This window comes from Hyla sarda, chromosome 5 (genome assembly GCF_029499605.1).
Source record: "Hyla sarda isolate aHylSar1 chromosome 5, aHylSar1.hap1, whole genome shotgun sequence".
Taxonomy (NCBI): domain Eukaryota; kingdom Metazoa; phylum Chordata; class Amphibia; order Anura; family Hylidae; genus Hyla; species Hyla sarda.
This window is the reverse complement of record NC_079193.1, coordinates 343928711-343943295: the sequence shown is the minus strand read 5'-3', so window position 1 is coordinate 343943295 and position 14585 is coordinate 343928711. Positions and strand designations below refer to the sequence as shown.

Here is a 14585-nt window from a genome sequence, read left to right as displayed (position 1 = left end):
GGCACTGGGTGCATTGAATGTGTACAAGACATCATGAAATCTGAGGATTACCAATGGATATTGGGTCGCACTGTACAGCCCAGTGTCAGAAAGCTGGGTTTGCGTCCGAGATCTTGGGTCTTCCAGCAGGACAATGACCCCAAACATATGTCAAAAAGCCCCCAAAAATGGATGGCAACAAGTGCTGGAGAGTTCTGAAGTGTCAGCAATGAGTCCAGATCTAAATCCCATTGAACACCGGTGGGGAGATCTTACAATTGCTGTTGGGAAAAGGCACCTTCCAATAAGAGAGACCTGGAGCAGTTTGTAAAATAAGATTGATCCAACATTCCGGCTGAGAGGTGTAAGAAGCTTATTGATGGTTATAGGAAGCGACTGATTTCAGTAATTTTTTCCAAAGGGTGTGCAACCAAATATTAAGTTAAGGGTGTTAATAATTTTGTCCAACCCATTTTTGGAGTTTGGTGACATTATGTTCAATTTGCTTTTTTACCTCCCTTTTTGGTTTAGCTCCAATACACACAAAGCTGCTGTGAAAACACTTTTATGGAATAAAACCACAAGATTTTTTCATGTTACTACTGTGTGCTGTGGTGAGATCCTTGTTTGCTAGATAGATAGTCAGTCAGTCAGTCAGTCTGTCTGTCTCTCATAACTACAGGGTGGGCCATTTATATGGATACACCTTAATAAAATGGGAATGTTTGGTGATATTAATTTCCTGTTTGTGGCACATTAGTATATGTGAGGGGGGAAACTCTTCAAGATGGGTGGTGACCATGGCGGCCATTTTGAAGTTGGCCATTTTGAATCCAACTTTAGTTTTTTTCAATAGGAAGAGGGTCATGTGACACATCAAATTATTGGGAATTTCACAAGAAAAACAATGATGTGCTTGGTTTTAACATAACTTTATTCTTTCATGAGTTATTTACAAGTTCCTGACCACTTATAAAATGTGTTCAATGTGCTGCCCATTGTGTTGGATTGTCAATGCAACCCTCTTCTCCCACTCTTCACACACTGATAGCAACACCACAGGAGAAATGCTAGCACAGGCTTCCAGTATCCGTATACATTGCTATATACTACTATATACACCGCAGGAGAAATGCTAGCACAGGCTTCCAGTATCCGTATACACTGCTATATACTACTATATACACCGCAGGAGAAATGCTAGCACAGGCTTCCAGTATCTGTATACACTGCTATATACTACTATATACACCGCAGGAGAAATGCTAGCACAGGCTTCCAGTATCCGTATACACTGCTATATACTACTATATACACCGCAGGAGAAATGCTAGCACAGGCTTCCAGTATCCATATACACTGCTATATACTACTATATACACCGCAGGAGAAATGCTAGCACAGGCTTCCAGTATCCGTATACACTGCTATATACTACTATATACACTGCAGGAGAAATGCTAGCACAGGCTTCCAGTATCCGTAGTTTCAGGTGCTGCACATCTCGTATCTTAACAGCATAGACAATTGCCTTCAGATGACCCCAAAGATAAAAGTCTAAGGGTACAAAGATAGTGGGGCCATTCTTCATCAATGGAAACCTCAAGGCCACTGGATATGCAAAATTGCTACATGATGATGTGTTTCCCTCTTTATGCACTGAAGCTGCACGTTCCCTGAGTTTTTCCAGAAAGATGGTGACCACCACATTATGGGTGTCAGGTCCAAGCATTCCTAGATGAACAGCTTCCTGGAAAGTGGATTGGTCATCGTGGGCCAGTTGAATGGCCTCCAAGGTCTCCCGATCTGACCCCCTTAGACTTTTATCTTTGGGGTCATCTGAAGGCCATTGTCTATGCTGTGAAGATACGAGATGTGCAGCGCCTGAAACTACGGAAACTGGAAGCCTGTGCTAGCATTTCTCCTGCGGTGTATATAGTAGTATATAGCAGTGTATACGGATACTGGAAGCCTGTGCTAGCATTTCTCCTGCGGTGTATATAGTAGTATATAGCAGTATATAGAGAAGAGGGTTGCATTGACAATCCAACACAATGGGCAGCACATTGAACACATTTTACAAGTGGTCAGAAACTTGTAAATAACTCATGAAAGAATAAAGTTACATTAAAACCAAGCACATTGTTGTTTTTCTTGTGGAATTCCCAATAATTTGTGTCACATGACCCTCTTCCTATTGAAAAAATTAAAGTTGGATTCAAAATGGCCGCCATGGTCACCACCCATCTTGAAAAGTTTCCCCCCCTCACATATACTAATGTGCCACAAACAGGAAGTAAATATCACCAACCATTCCCATTTTATTAAGGTGTATCCATATAAATGGCGCGCTAGTGAACTTTAAATGGGTAGCCTGGAGTTACAATGTAGGTTCCCAGGATCTGCTCTGGTTTGGGGGCCCTGCTCCTGGGAGACATAATGATCAGCTGTTCTTATTGACCATTCCAGTAGTAAGTACAGGAGGTGCACCAAGATCCTGGAGGGGATCTCATTGTTCCTCTAACCAGTGGTCTCCAAATGGTGGCCCTGCAGCTGCTGCAAAAACTACAACTCCCACAACTATAACAGTTTTTTGCAGCTTATGCCTCTGCTCAGAGGTAAGTGCGGTCCCATTGGTCAGACCCCCCTGCTGATAGACTATTCTGGAGACGTAAAGTTGATCACCCCTTTAAGAAGTCCTTTTGCTTCTTGTAGGGGATGAGGTAAGATCCAATTTTACATAGTGATATCACCTAATCAATTCTGGACAAACGCTGACTGCATCACTGGTGCGATCAAAATCTAATGTTCTGTAATATATCTAATATATTTAAACTACTCCAGAACAAACCCCTTCAGCTTCCAAATGAGCCTCCCTTCTCCTGCAGCGTCCATTAGATTTCCTCTCAGTGGCCCAGGATTGAGGAAACAAGTAGATTACACCACCCCAAGCCTTTGTCATGCTCTATAAACCTAATTCATTAACATCCACTCCTTAAAGAACTCCCCGAATGCTCCTTAAATGCTCAGATGTGGCGGCGATGGTTTCCTTACTTATTTACCTACAAGTGTCTGCCACTTTGTCTTGCGGTGGGGGGAGGGGGGGGGGGGGGTCGCTATTTTTATGTTAATCAAATTATACAGCCAGGCACAATGTACAGCTCATTTACATGATAAAAATGGCCACTTAACAGCTTGGCCTATGTAAACAGCGCCCCCTCCTCCTCAACAGGGGAGTTACGGGGTCCTCAATGCCATGGTCATGCTGAGAATTGTAGTACTATCCCCACTGGAAGAACCTGGTAATGCTGACTTCTTACTTGTATTCCTCTTTATCATTTTCTTTTAGGGTACGTTCCCACACGGCGTATTTGCTGCGTATTTGCTGCTGCATATTTTATTTTCCCTGTTGAAGTCAATGGGTAGGAAAATACGCAGCACCAAATACGCAGCAAAATACGCCATGTGGGAATGCACCCTTAGGGTCTATTCACATGGCAGAATTGCCATTCACTTGTGGAATTCCGCCTCAAATGAAAGCCCAATAGACTTCTACGGGATTCCGCCCTCCCATTCACACTTCTGAATTTCCGCTTGCGGAAATTCAGAAGTGTGAATGGGAGTGCGGAATCCCGTAGAAGTCTATGAGGGAAGATTTATCTAAACCTGTGTAGAGGAAGAGTAGTGCAGTTGCCCATAGCAACCAATCAGATTGCTTCTTTCATTTTTAAAGAGGCCTGTGAAAAATGAAAGCAGCGATCTGATTGGTTGCTATGGGCAACTGCACCGCTCTTCCTCTACACAGGTTTTAATTTGAGGTGTAATTCCGCATGTAGAAATTCTGTTGTGTGAATAGACCCTTAGGGTGCGTTCACAAGAGCGGACCCACAGCGTATTTTACTTTGCAGATCCGTCGCTAAAGGACCCCTACATGGTGGTTTCACATGTGGTTTCGGAGCAGCAATGCGCCACTACGAGCAGACACACTGCGATGTGCGAGTTGTCGCACATGCGCGGTGTACTCGTACACATCGCGGCCACCCCCCCTACTCCATGAGCTAGGCCGAGAGCTGCCGGAATGTGCGAGTATACGGTGCATGCGCGCTGCGACGCGCACATCGCAGTGTGTCTGCTTATAGCGGCATATTGCCGCTCCAAGCAGGCACATGTAAAGTCACCATGTAGAGGTCCTTCCACGGCGGATCTGCAGCTTAAAATACACTGTGCGACCGCTCATGTGATTGTACCCTTAAAGGGGTATTCCAGGAATATTTTTTATTTGACTATGCTACAGGGGCTGTAAAGTTAGTGTAGTTCATAATATAGTGTCTGTACCTGTGTGTGACGGTTTTCTCACAATTCTTCTGTGATTTTTCACCCCAATATTTATATTTAACAGCATACAAAATGACTGTTGTCTCAGATTTTTCCCAGGTTGCAATGCGGCCGAGACCTGACTCACTAGTCAGCTGATGACAGGGAGCCTGTCTGCTTCAATGGGTGGAGGGATCGCTTGGTGGGAGAGAGATCAATCTGCAACTAATACAACAGCTGCAGGCACCCTGATTGAAAACCACAGGTCTTTTGAATGGATGCAGCTCATTTATGTTTCAATGGCGGGGGGTGGCTGATGTGTGGGAGGGAGGAAAATGGAATTGTGGGATTTGTAGTAAAAAAAAAAAAGAAAAATCAAACAGGAAATACCAGTTCACAAAAAGCTAGCCACAGTGTTCTGGTAATCTCACAACATAGCCATTTAGCCCCAAGACAAGTGCAGATCCTTCCTAAGCATGTCCATTACTGTCTGCCAGGTACGTACTAAAATCACCTTATGGTGGATAACCCCTTTAAGGTAGGGTTACACATCCTGTATTTTGCTGCTGCGTATTTACCTACCCATTGAAGTCAATTGGTCACAAAATCAGCTGCAGAAAATAAGCAGAACAATATGGCACGTGTGACCCTACCCTAAAAGCGTGACTCAGCGATAGCTTAAATTTTCACACTGCTGCCTGAGACGGTTCGGGCAGCGGCAGAATATAAGTTTACATTCTCATGCCGGCGCACAACCAATCTGATCGCTTCTTTCATCATTTTTTCCCCCATGACAGACCATGTGATTGTTTCATCATGTGATTCAAGCCAATGCTAAATCCACATGCTGTTTTCTCAACTTGCTGTGATTTTGGAAAAATTAAGAAAGAAAAAAATGCAGAAATTACGCAGAAATATAAGATCAGTCTTCTATTTTGCGTAATACTTTAACATAATCCCCGCTTTGCTGAACCATACTTCAACATAGTCTATTGTTTCTAATGTCCCCCCCCCCCCATTCTTTAACCGAAATCCTTGAGTTGCATAATAAAAGAATCACATGACCAGTAATAAAGATACAGTGGTCCCTCAAGTTACAATATTAATTGGTTCTGGGACGACCATTGTATGTTGAAACCATTGTATGTTGAGACCAGAACTCTATGGAAACCTGGTAATTGGTTCTGAAGCCCCAAAATGTCATCCAAAAATAGGAAAAAGTGAGGATTAAAGAAAAATAAGTAGAAAACTAATTTATATATATATATATATATATATAAATAAGTAGAAAACTAATTTATATATATATATATATATATATTATATATATATATATATATATATATATATATATATATATATATATATATAGCAATTCCTTACATATAAAAGTAAGAAAGATCTGCTGGGAGCTGTAAATCACTGTCTATGTCAGTGTTTTCCAAGCATGGAGCCTCCAGCTGTTGCAAAACTACAACTCCCAGCATGCCCAGACAGCCTTTGGCTGTCCGGGCATGCTGGGAGTTGTAGTTTTGCAACAGCTGGGGGCACCCTGCTTGGGATACGCTGGTCTTTGTAGAGGACAGTATCTTCTGCGGGGTCCTGTACAGTACACAGTGTCCTAAAAAAGTAACATGGAGTCTCCCTCACCTGGTGTCCAAAGGAGCAGGTAACCCTGGTACAGGTAAAGAGTACAGAACATGTAGTACCTCCCTGTACTGTAGGGGGCGCTACCAGACACCAGTCAGTGCATACACTTCAGTAATACAGGTAAAGAGTAGTACAGAATATGTAATACCTCCCTGTACTGTAGAGGGTGCTACCAGACACCAGTCAGTGCATACACTTCAGTAATACAGTACAGGTTTTACCAGTAAATTGCCCATTCTGATTGGTCAGTTCTCTTGCCCATTGACAAGTTTCACAGATCTGGACTGTCTTTGTCCAGATTGTCATTGTATGTTGAGTCTGGTTTCAACTTACAATGGTCCAGAAAAGACCATTGTATGTTGAGGCCATTGTAAGTTGAGGGATCACTGTAACCTGTAAAAAAAAAATATATATATATACACAAATCAAAAACGCTGAATACTAATATACACTATGCTTGGATAAAAACACAAAAACTTCATCATGGAAGTGAAAAAGTGGTGTCTGTTGGTAGCCTTAAGAAAGTGTTTCCCAACCAGGATGCCTCCAGCTGTTGCAAAACTACAACTCCCAGCATTGCCGGACAGCCAAAATGTTAGTATCAAGAAGAAATACTAGCTGAAGAAACATTACCTGGCAGCTATAAAGTCTTGTGCATGAATGGGCAGAGGATGGCAGTGCATGCTGAAACTTATAGTGCATCACTAAGGGGGGTGATGCCACCATTGTACATCTTAATGAGTTAAGTAGAGGCATTGATAGGGTTACTGTTTGCTGCAGTATTAGATGGACACAGAGATTGTTCAACAATCTAGCACCACATTAGCAGCAACCACAAAGGAGGATGAATTCTGTACTAGACAGCCTGCAAGGACACAAGGCATGCTGGGACCTTCAGTCCTTAACTGGCATTTAACAAGGCATGCTGGGACCTGTAGTCATTAGCTGGCATTTAACAAGGCATGCTGGGACCTGAAGTAATTGGCTGGCATTTAGCAGGGCATTCTGGAACCTGTAGTCCTCTACTGGCTTTTAACAAGGCATGCTGGGACCTTTAATCCTTTAGCTAGCATTTCTCAAGGCATTCTGGGATTTGTAGTCCGTAATTGGCATTTCACAAGGCAGGCTGGGACCTGTAGTCCTTAACTGGCATATAGAAGGCATGCTGGAACCTTTAGTCCTTACCTGGAATATAGAAGGCATGCTGGAACCTTTAGTCCTTCACTGGCATTTCACAAGGCATGCTGGGACCTGAAGTAATTCGCTGGCATTTAGCAGGGCATTCTGGAACCTGTAGTCCTCTACTGGCTTTTAACAAGGCATGCTGAAACCTGCAGTCCATAATTGGCAATTAAAGGGATTAATAAAATATTTGCAGTTGCAACACAGAGCCACAAATGAATAGACATAGCATGGGACCTGTAGTCCTTAACAAGCAAATAAAGGGTTAAAGGGAATTGCGATCATAAGTTATCATAGAGCAGTGTTTCCCAACCAGGGTGCCTCCAGCTGTTGCAAAACTACAACTCTCAGCATGCCCGGACAGCCTTTGGCTGTCCGGGCATGCTGGGAGCTGTAGTTTTGCAACAGCTGGAGGCACCCTGGTTGGGAAACACTGACATTTGAATAGGATGGACTCAGGGTGTGCTGGGACTTTTTAGTCCATTAGCTGGGGACAGGGCAGGTGAGTGTGTCTGTGAGTCTGTGAGTCTGTTCAGGGACTGCTCACTGGTAGGTTGTGCTGAAACTTGTAGTCCTACACTTTGATACCAGTTGCAGCAGTTCCAGGGTTAAACTGCAGAGCCAGGAGCAGAGTGCTGGAAGTTGTATGGAGCAGTGGAGATGTGTAGGTGAGCATGCTGTGTGCACACTGTGCTGGAGAGAGAGAGGGGAGGAGGAGGAGGAGGAGGATCACTGTGCAGGGCATTGCTTTATTTAGGACTCCTGGATGCTGTGTGTGCGGAGGACCAGAGGACTCATACACTACTGGAGCATCAGTCCTGCCTGCAAGATCACCAGATCCTCCAACAACAGGGACCAAGGCTGGGACCACAGCTGAGGAGCCACCACTCACCCATCATCTCATCCTCCACTCCAACTCAGCTCTGCTGCTCCTCTTCCTCTTATTTTGGATGGGAATGGTCAGGATTCCAATGCTTGCACCGCACCAATCTCCCCAGCCAGGATCTCCTTCCTGAACCAGCACTAGATCCCAGCACTGGATCCCATCTGATCTCTCCAAACTTCCCTGCACTTTGATTGTGATCTGATGTGGAGCTAACTTTAACCCTTCAGCTTCCCCAACACAACAAAAGGTGAGTGGAGACTTTTATAGTGCAAATGTCGCAGGTGGACCTACCCCCTTTGCTAATCCATTTACCTGAACCCCCTTAAGGCTCTGTTCACACCTTCAGTCTTTTAATTTTTTTTTTTTTATACATTTTTCTCCACGTAGGATCTTTTTGTCATTCAATATTTACAATAAAAAAATAAATAAAATTTAAAAAAAAAAGTGTGAACACACCCCTAGGGAAATGAATGCTGTAAAAAGATTTGTTCCAATTGTTGATTGTTGTGTAAATAAAAAAAACAGTTTTGAAAACTTTTTTTAATTGTTTGTTTATTTTTTTTCTTTATTGTATCCACAGGCTGTACTTGTTGTTTTTGTTTTTTGTTTTTGTTTATTTTTTTTGTTTTTTTTATCTATCCCCGGAGATGGAAGCTTGGATGAGTGACTGGACCCTGTGCACACTCCTTGGTGTATAGAATAATTTACCTTGAGGACTGATACGTTGTATTTATTATTAGTATAACTTTTTTTTTTTTTGTATTTTTATTTTTGCTGTCAACACCTGCACCAATGCAATTCCGGCTCTTCTCATTTGTTCTTATCATCCTGAACTGTGTGGATTACAGCCATTGCCAACAAGCCAACCGATGGAGACGGAGCAAAAGAGGTCAGTTTTTATTTAAAAAATAAATAACAAAAATTTTTTTTGGGGGGGAGCGCAAGTTTTTTTTGGGTTAAAGGTAGTAGTGGATGTGGGGTGCAAATGGTATCAAATTGTTATGGATGATGGATATGGATGCTAGTTCTTCAAGATGTGACTCCCCAGCTGTGGCAAAAACTACAACTCCCATCATGCTCTCACAGCCTTCGGCTGTCAGGGCATGATGGGAGTTGTAGTTTTTGCCACAGCTTGGGGTTCTATGCAGTCCTATGTAAAACTACCAATGTGTTAGGTGTACACATCTGGTGCTGCCTGCATGTGTTGATACCGTAACGCTGTGTCCTTAGAGGAAAGTGCATTTCTCTGTTGGGACAATAGGCGGAGTAATGCCATACGGTAACATGGCTTATACTGGGAATGCACTTGTATCACTACTGTTTCTGTCTATAGTACCTGTTCCGATTACGTATCGCATCCAGGTTGTTGCAGAAGATATCATTTGTGCACGCTTTACTATTATTCCATATATATATATATATATATATATATATATATATATATATATATATCAAGACGGTTGAGTGGCACACTTTTTTGTCTTGCTTGGCTATCTATACATATATATATATATATATATATATATATATATATATATATATATATATATATATATATATATATATGACAAAAGTGGAGACCGCAGCACTCCAAGTAAATGTGCAAAAAAGTTTATTCCAGGATTAATACAGGCAACGTTTCTGTGGCCTCACACCACCATTTTCATATATATATATATATATATATATATATATATATATATATATAGTAGCATCAACTCTGCTTCGCTCCTCTATTTCCTATGAGGATATCCACGCAGGAAAAAAAAAAGGTGTCCAAAAAATATTCAACTCTTGTGTGTGCCACTTTTTGGTTGCACTACATCAAGACTCCTATAAGGCATACACACAAAAAAAAAAAATTAAATAAAATAAAATTTGCACGATTTGTACAGGGTTTCATGTTGCACGACAATTTTACAGGAAAGAAAATTGCAGCCAGGTTTTAAGGATATCCAACTGGTGTTTGATGCTGGATTTATACTAAATAAAGATATAAAAAAAAATATATATATATATATATATATATATATATATATGTATGATGTGGTCACGTTATAACATCCAACCTAATGCAAATGTAACATGACTGCTGCAAAAAAAAATGTTTTAAAAATTTATTAAAATAAAATTATATATAATTTTAATAAAATTATTATTATGCGCTGTGGTTACCAAAACGTTGCTAAAAATGCAACACTTAAGCCCAGTCCTGTTTTAATCATAAAACACATTGGCATCTGACTAAGGCCAAATGGCCAAATGACAGACTTGGCTCTGCTACATCCATATATAGAGCAGCATTTTCCAAACAGTGTGTCTCTGGCTGTTGCAAAACTACAACACCCAGCGTGCCCGGGCATGCTGGGAGTTGTAGTTTTGCAACAGTTGGAGACACACTGGAAGACGCTGATATAAAAAGAACAAATTTAGTTGCTTTTGTTTTTTTTTTCCCCTATTTACTCGTTGCACGTGTTTTGTGGGATGTTTTTCGTTTTGGCTTGGCTATCAGTGAGACTATTATTCTTATGTTAGAGACCACAAAATTCATCCAGTCTAGATCTCTGGGATACATTCAGTGTTTGCTCGGTATCTCCTCTTCCAAAAACCTATTACATCATACATGTGCGAAACTTTGGGAGAAAACCTGGTGCGCATTAACTACAGGTGGTTTTATGTGCGGGTTTATAGATTGTGGGGTGCACTTATAGCAATGACGGGATTTCAGTATAGTGCAGTCGGAGATAAGGTTTCTGCATGTATTTGGGTCAGGGTGAAGACATATATATATATATATATATATATATATATATATATATATATATAATATATTATTGTTTAGAAGGGGTTGTTACTGGGATTGTAGTTGATACTTAAGGGGAAACTCCAGTACATAACTACTTATCCCCTTTGCACAGAATCTTGTGGATAGTTATGTAGCAGAGTTCCCCTTTAAGAACAAGGGTGCCGTGTCCCCCCACCCATTCCTGCAGGAGAGGTGACTGCATATATGAAGTCACTATCCATTACAATGAATAGAGGAGTTAATGTGATTGAATGTTTTTATTGTTTCCATAGACTTAATGGAAAGTGCTTCAAGCAGTAACCACCCATCATCACCTTCAGCATTGGTGAGGATCTTCAAGGTTGTGCCCCCACCAAGGGGACAGTCATGCCATATTGTATACTAGATTTGGCATAGGGAACCCCCATTCAACAATTGGCTACACAGGGGGTTAAATAGCAGTGCAATTGGGTAGTCATTCCTGGCAACCAATCAGCAGTAACACTGGATCCAAGGAATGTCTCAACTGCCCATATGGGCACCCAAAATTTCTCACCCAACATTTGCCACCTTTGCCCTATGACAGTGTTTCCCAACCAGGTTGGCTCCAGCTGTTGCACAACTACAGCTCCCAGCATGCAGGGAGTTGTAGTTTTGCAAGAGCTGTGGGCACACTAGTTGGGAAACACTGTCATAGGGCAACCAAAATTTGCCAGCCGAAATGGGAAATTCTCTCCTATGGCAGGGTTTCCCAACCAGAATGCTTCCAGCTATTGCAAAACTACAACCCCCAGCATGCCCATGCTGGGGGGTTGTAGTTTTGCACCACCTGGAGGCACTCTGGTTAGGAAACAGTGACCTATGGGGTTTTAATCAACGTTCCAAGATTTGCCATCTTTACCCTATGGCAGTGTTTCCCAACCAGTTTAGCTTTGCTGTTGATGGGAATTGTAGTTTTGTGACAGCTGGAGGCACGCTGGTTGAGAAACCCTGCTCTATGGGGTATTATTTGGTGTTCCAAAATTTTCCACCTTTGCCCTATAGCAGTGGCCTTCAACCTGCGGACCTCCAGATGTTGCAAAACTACAACTCCCAGCATGCCCGGACAGCCAACGGCTGTCCGGGCATACTGGGAGTTGTAGTTTTGCAACATCTGGAGGTCCGCAGGTTGAAGGCCACTGCCCTATAGCATTGTTTCCCAAACAAAGGTACCTCCAGCTGTTGCAAAACTACAACTCAAAACTACAGGTTGTAGTTTTTCAACAGCTGGAGGCACATTGGTTGAGAAACACTGCCCTATGGGGTTCTATTTAGCGTTTGAAAACTTGCCACCTTTTCTGGGAGTTGTAGTTTTGCAACAGCTGGAGGCACGCTGGTTGGGAAAAACACTGTCCTATGGGGCTTTATTTGCCTTTCCTTTATATGGACCACTTTTTTTTTTTTTTTTCCAGTCCCTTTCTCTGCTAACCATATAATATCCAAAATTCTAAGAAACCCCCATCACCCCCCCCCCCTCCCCTCTTCTGCCTATTCTCAGAACTAGCGATGGAGCTCTTGGCTTACAGACTTAACATCTTCACAGAAGTAACATGATCAGGTATTGCTGTGGTTATTGGGACAGACCCTGGATGGATCTCCCAGTGGTGGTCCCGGTTGGTATGTGTAGTTTGCCCGGAATATAGTCCAATACAATCATTTTCGATCATCGTGTTCCTATTGCCTTTCCAGGAAAAAATAGCATTTTTCCACCCAGCTTTACATAGTCACCTGCTAAATCAAATAAGCCGAACTACACGCTAGCTCTTCCATTGAGTTCCCTTGTAGAGATGAGCGAACATTACAGTAAATTCGATTCGTCAGGAACTTCTCGGCTCGGCAGTTGATGACTTTTCCTGCGTAAATTAGTTCAGCCTTCAGGTGCTCGGGTGGGCTGGAAAAGGTAGATACATTCCTAGGAAAGAGTCTCCTAGGACTGTATCCACCTTTTCCAGCCCACCGGAGCACCTGAAAGCTGAACTAATTTATGCAGGAAAAGTCATCAACTGCCGAGCCGAGAAGTTTGTGACGAATCGAATTTACTATAAGTTCGCTCATCTCTATTCCCTTGCTTGACTATCTGAACAGCGTCAGTAGGAAGTCAAAATATACCAGCAAAAACTGTTCATACAGTAGGACAATGTCGAGACAGACTTATTGCATCCGTGTTTAACTGTTTGTGTAATGGACGTAATGCCCGGACCCCACACGGTTCTTCTGAACCGCATATGCCCCCCCCCCCCCCAAATAGAAGTATGAAATAAGTTCTCGGCTGAAAGCGATGGTAGCACGTGCGCCTCTCGACTGTAGATGGCGTATTGAAATATAATAGTATAAAAACTCTAATATCTGCTTGGGTGGTCATTGTTACTGATCTCTCCGAAGCGAAGTGTTCCAGCATTAGGGAAGCAGCGTGTTCGCGTGGTGTTCCTGACAGACTCGACGTGAGCCCGCTGCTGGGAATATTGTTGAAGGCAACGGGGTCATTAATCTCAATGACCGAAGCCTTTGCCGGTCAGAGGGGGGCTGCCAGCATAAGAAGTACACAGAGGCGTAACTTGTAGCTTGTGGGCCCCAGTGCAAAATCTGTACCATAACCCCATGTCTACCATGTGTCATTTATACTACTGGTGTCTTCTTATGGGACAAAGGTGTCTTGGGGCCCTGTTCCTACTGCTACCTATGCACCCCCTAATAGTTACACCCCAGGCTATACACATCACTTACCCAATATCCGAAACCATTCTTCTTGCCCTGGCTTTGAGGCCCAGATGTTATATGGATAACCTATTGTTGTTATCTAATAGGAGAGCTGATCTGGATATAGTCATCTACACACTGTAGTAGATCATTCTTAAAGGAATAGTGAAGTGGAATATAAGTTCTGATAGGAGATAAGTTATAGATCGCGGGGGTCCGACCGCTGGGACCCCATGTGATCTCCTGTATGGGGTCATGGCAGTCCGCAGGAAGAGGGCGTTCTTTCCCCGCATGACGCGTCGGCCAACACTCCCCCCTCCATGTATCCCATAAAGATACAGGGAAGGGGCGTGTCTGCTGCGGCTTCCTGCTGGGGACGGCACAGCGCTTCCTGCGGACTGCCACGGCCCCATACAGGAGATCACTGGGGACCCCCGCGATCTATAACTTATCTCCTATCCTTCAGATAGGGGATAAGTTCTATTCCACTACAGTATTCCTTTAAGGAGTTATCCAGTTTAGACTGTTACCTTTTTGAGAGTTATGAGGGGGAGGGGTCCTCTGTTTAGGGTCCTCATCTCTTGGTTAGAGTGGACTGTGGTTATAAAGAACACCACTCACTCCGGAGGACCTGTCCTGCATTACCCAGACAACCTGTAGATTTAATTGAGCACTGTGTAATGCGGGCCCTCCCAACCAGGGTGCCGCCGGCTGTTGCAAAACTACAACACCCAGCATGCCCGGACAGCCAAAGGCTGTCCGGGCCTGCTGGAAGTTGTAGTTTTGCAACAGCTGGAGGCATCCTGGTTGGGAGACACTGGTGTAATACCTCATATTCCCTGTGGCGGTGCTGCAGGGAAATCAAGCACTTACTGCCAGGAGCTCCTCCCCATAAATCACAGATGATCTTAGAAGGTCCACAGACATCTTGTGGTTAGTATATTGTCAAGGGATTCTAGGAATTGTTCAAAGCAGATAACCCCATTCAAGAAGACTAGACTGATGTAGTAAACAGCATCCACTAAGTTGTCACCACCTATGACATTGATTTAG

The 14585-nt window shown here is 43.0% G+C and overlaps 1 protein-coding gene across 1 annotated transcript in view; it reads left to right on the top strand.

Moving 5' to 3' along the window:
• Positions 1 to 7887: 7887 nt before the first annotated feature.
• RSPO2 (R-spondin 2) overlaps positions 7888 to 14585 on the top strand; it is a 140841-nt gene continuing 134143 nt past the window's right edge. Inside the window, exons 1-2 of the mRNA XM_056518629.1 lie at positions 7888 to 8258; positions 8592 to 8900. Of these exons, the coding sequence (XP_056374604.1) occupies positions 8804 to 8900 (97 nt within the window). The 5' untranslated portion in view covers positions 7888 to 8258; positions 8592 to 8803. The remainder of the gene's footprint in view (positions 8259 to 8591; positions 8901 to 14585) is intronic.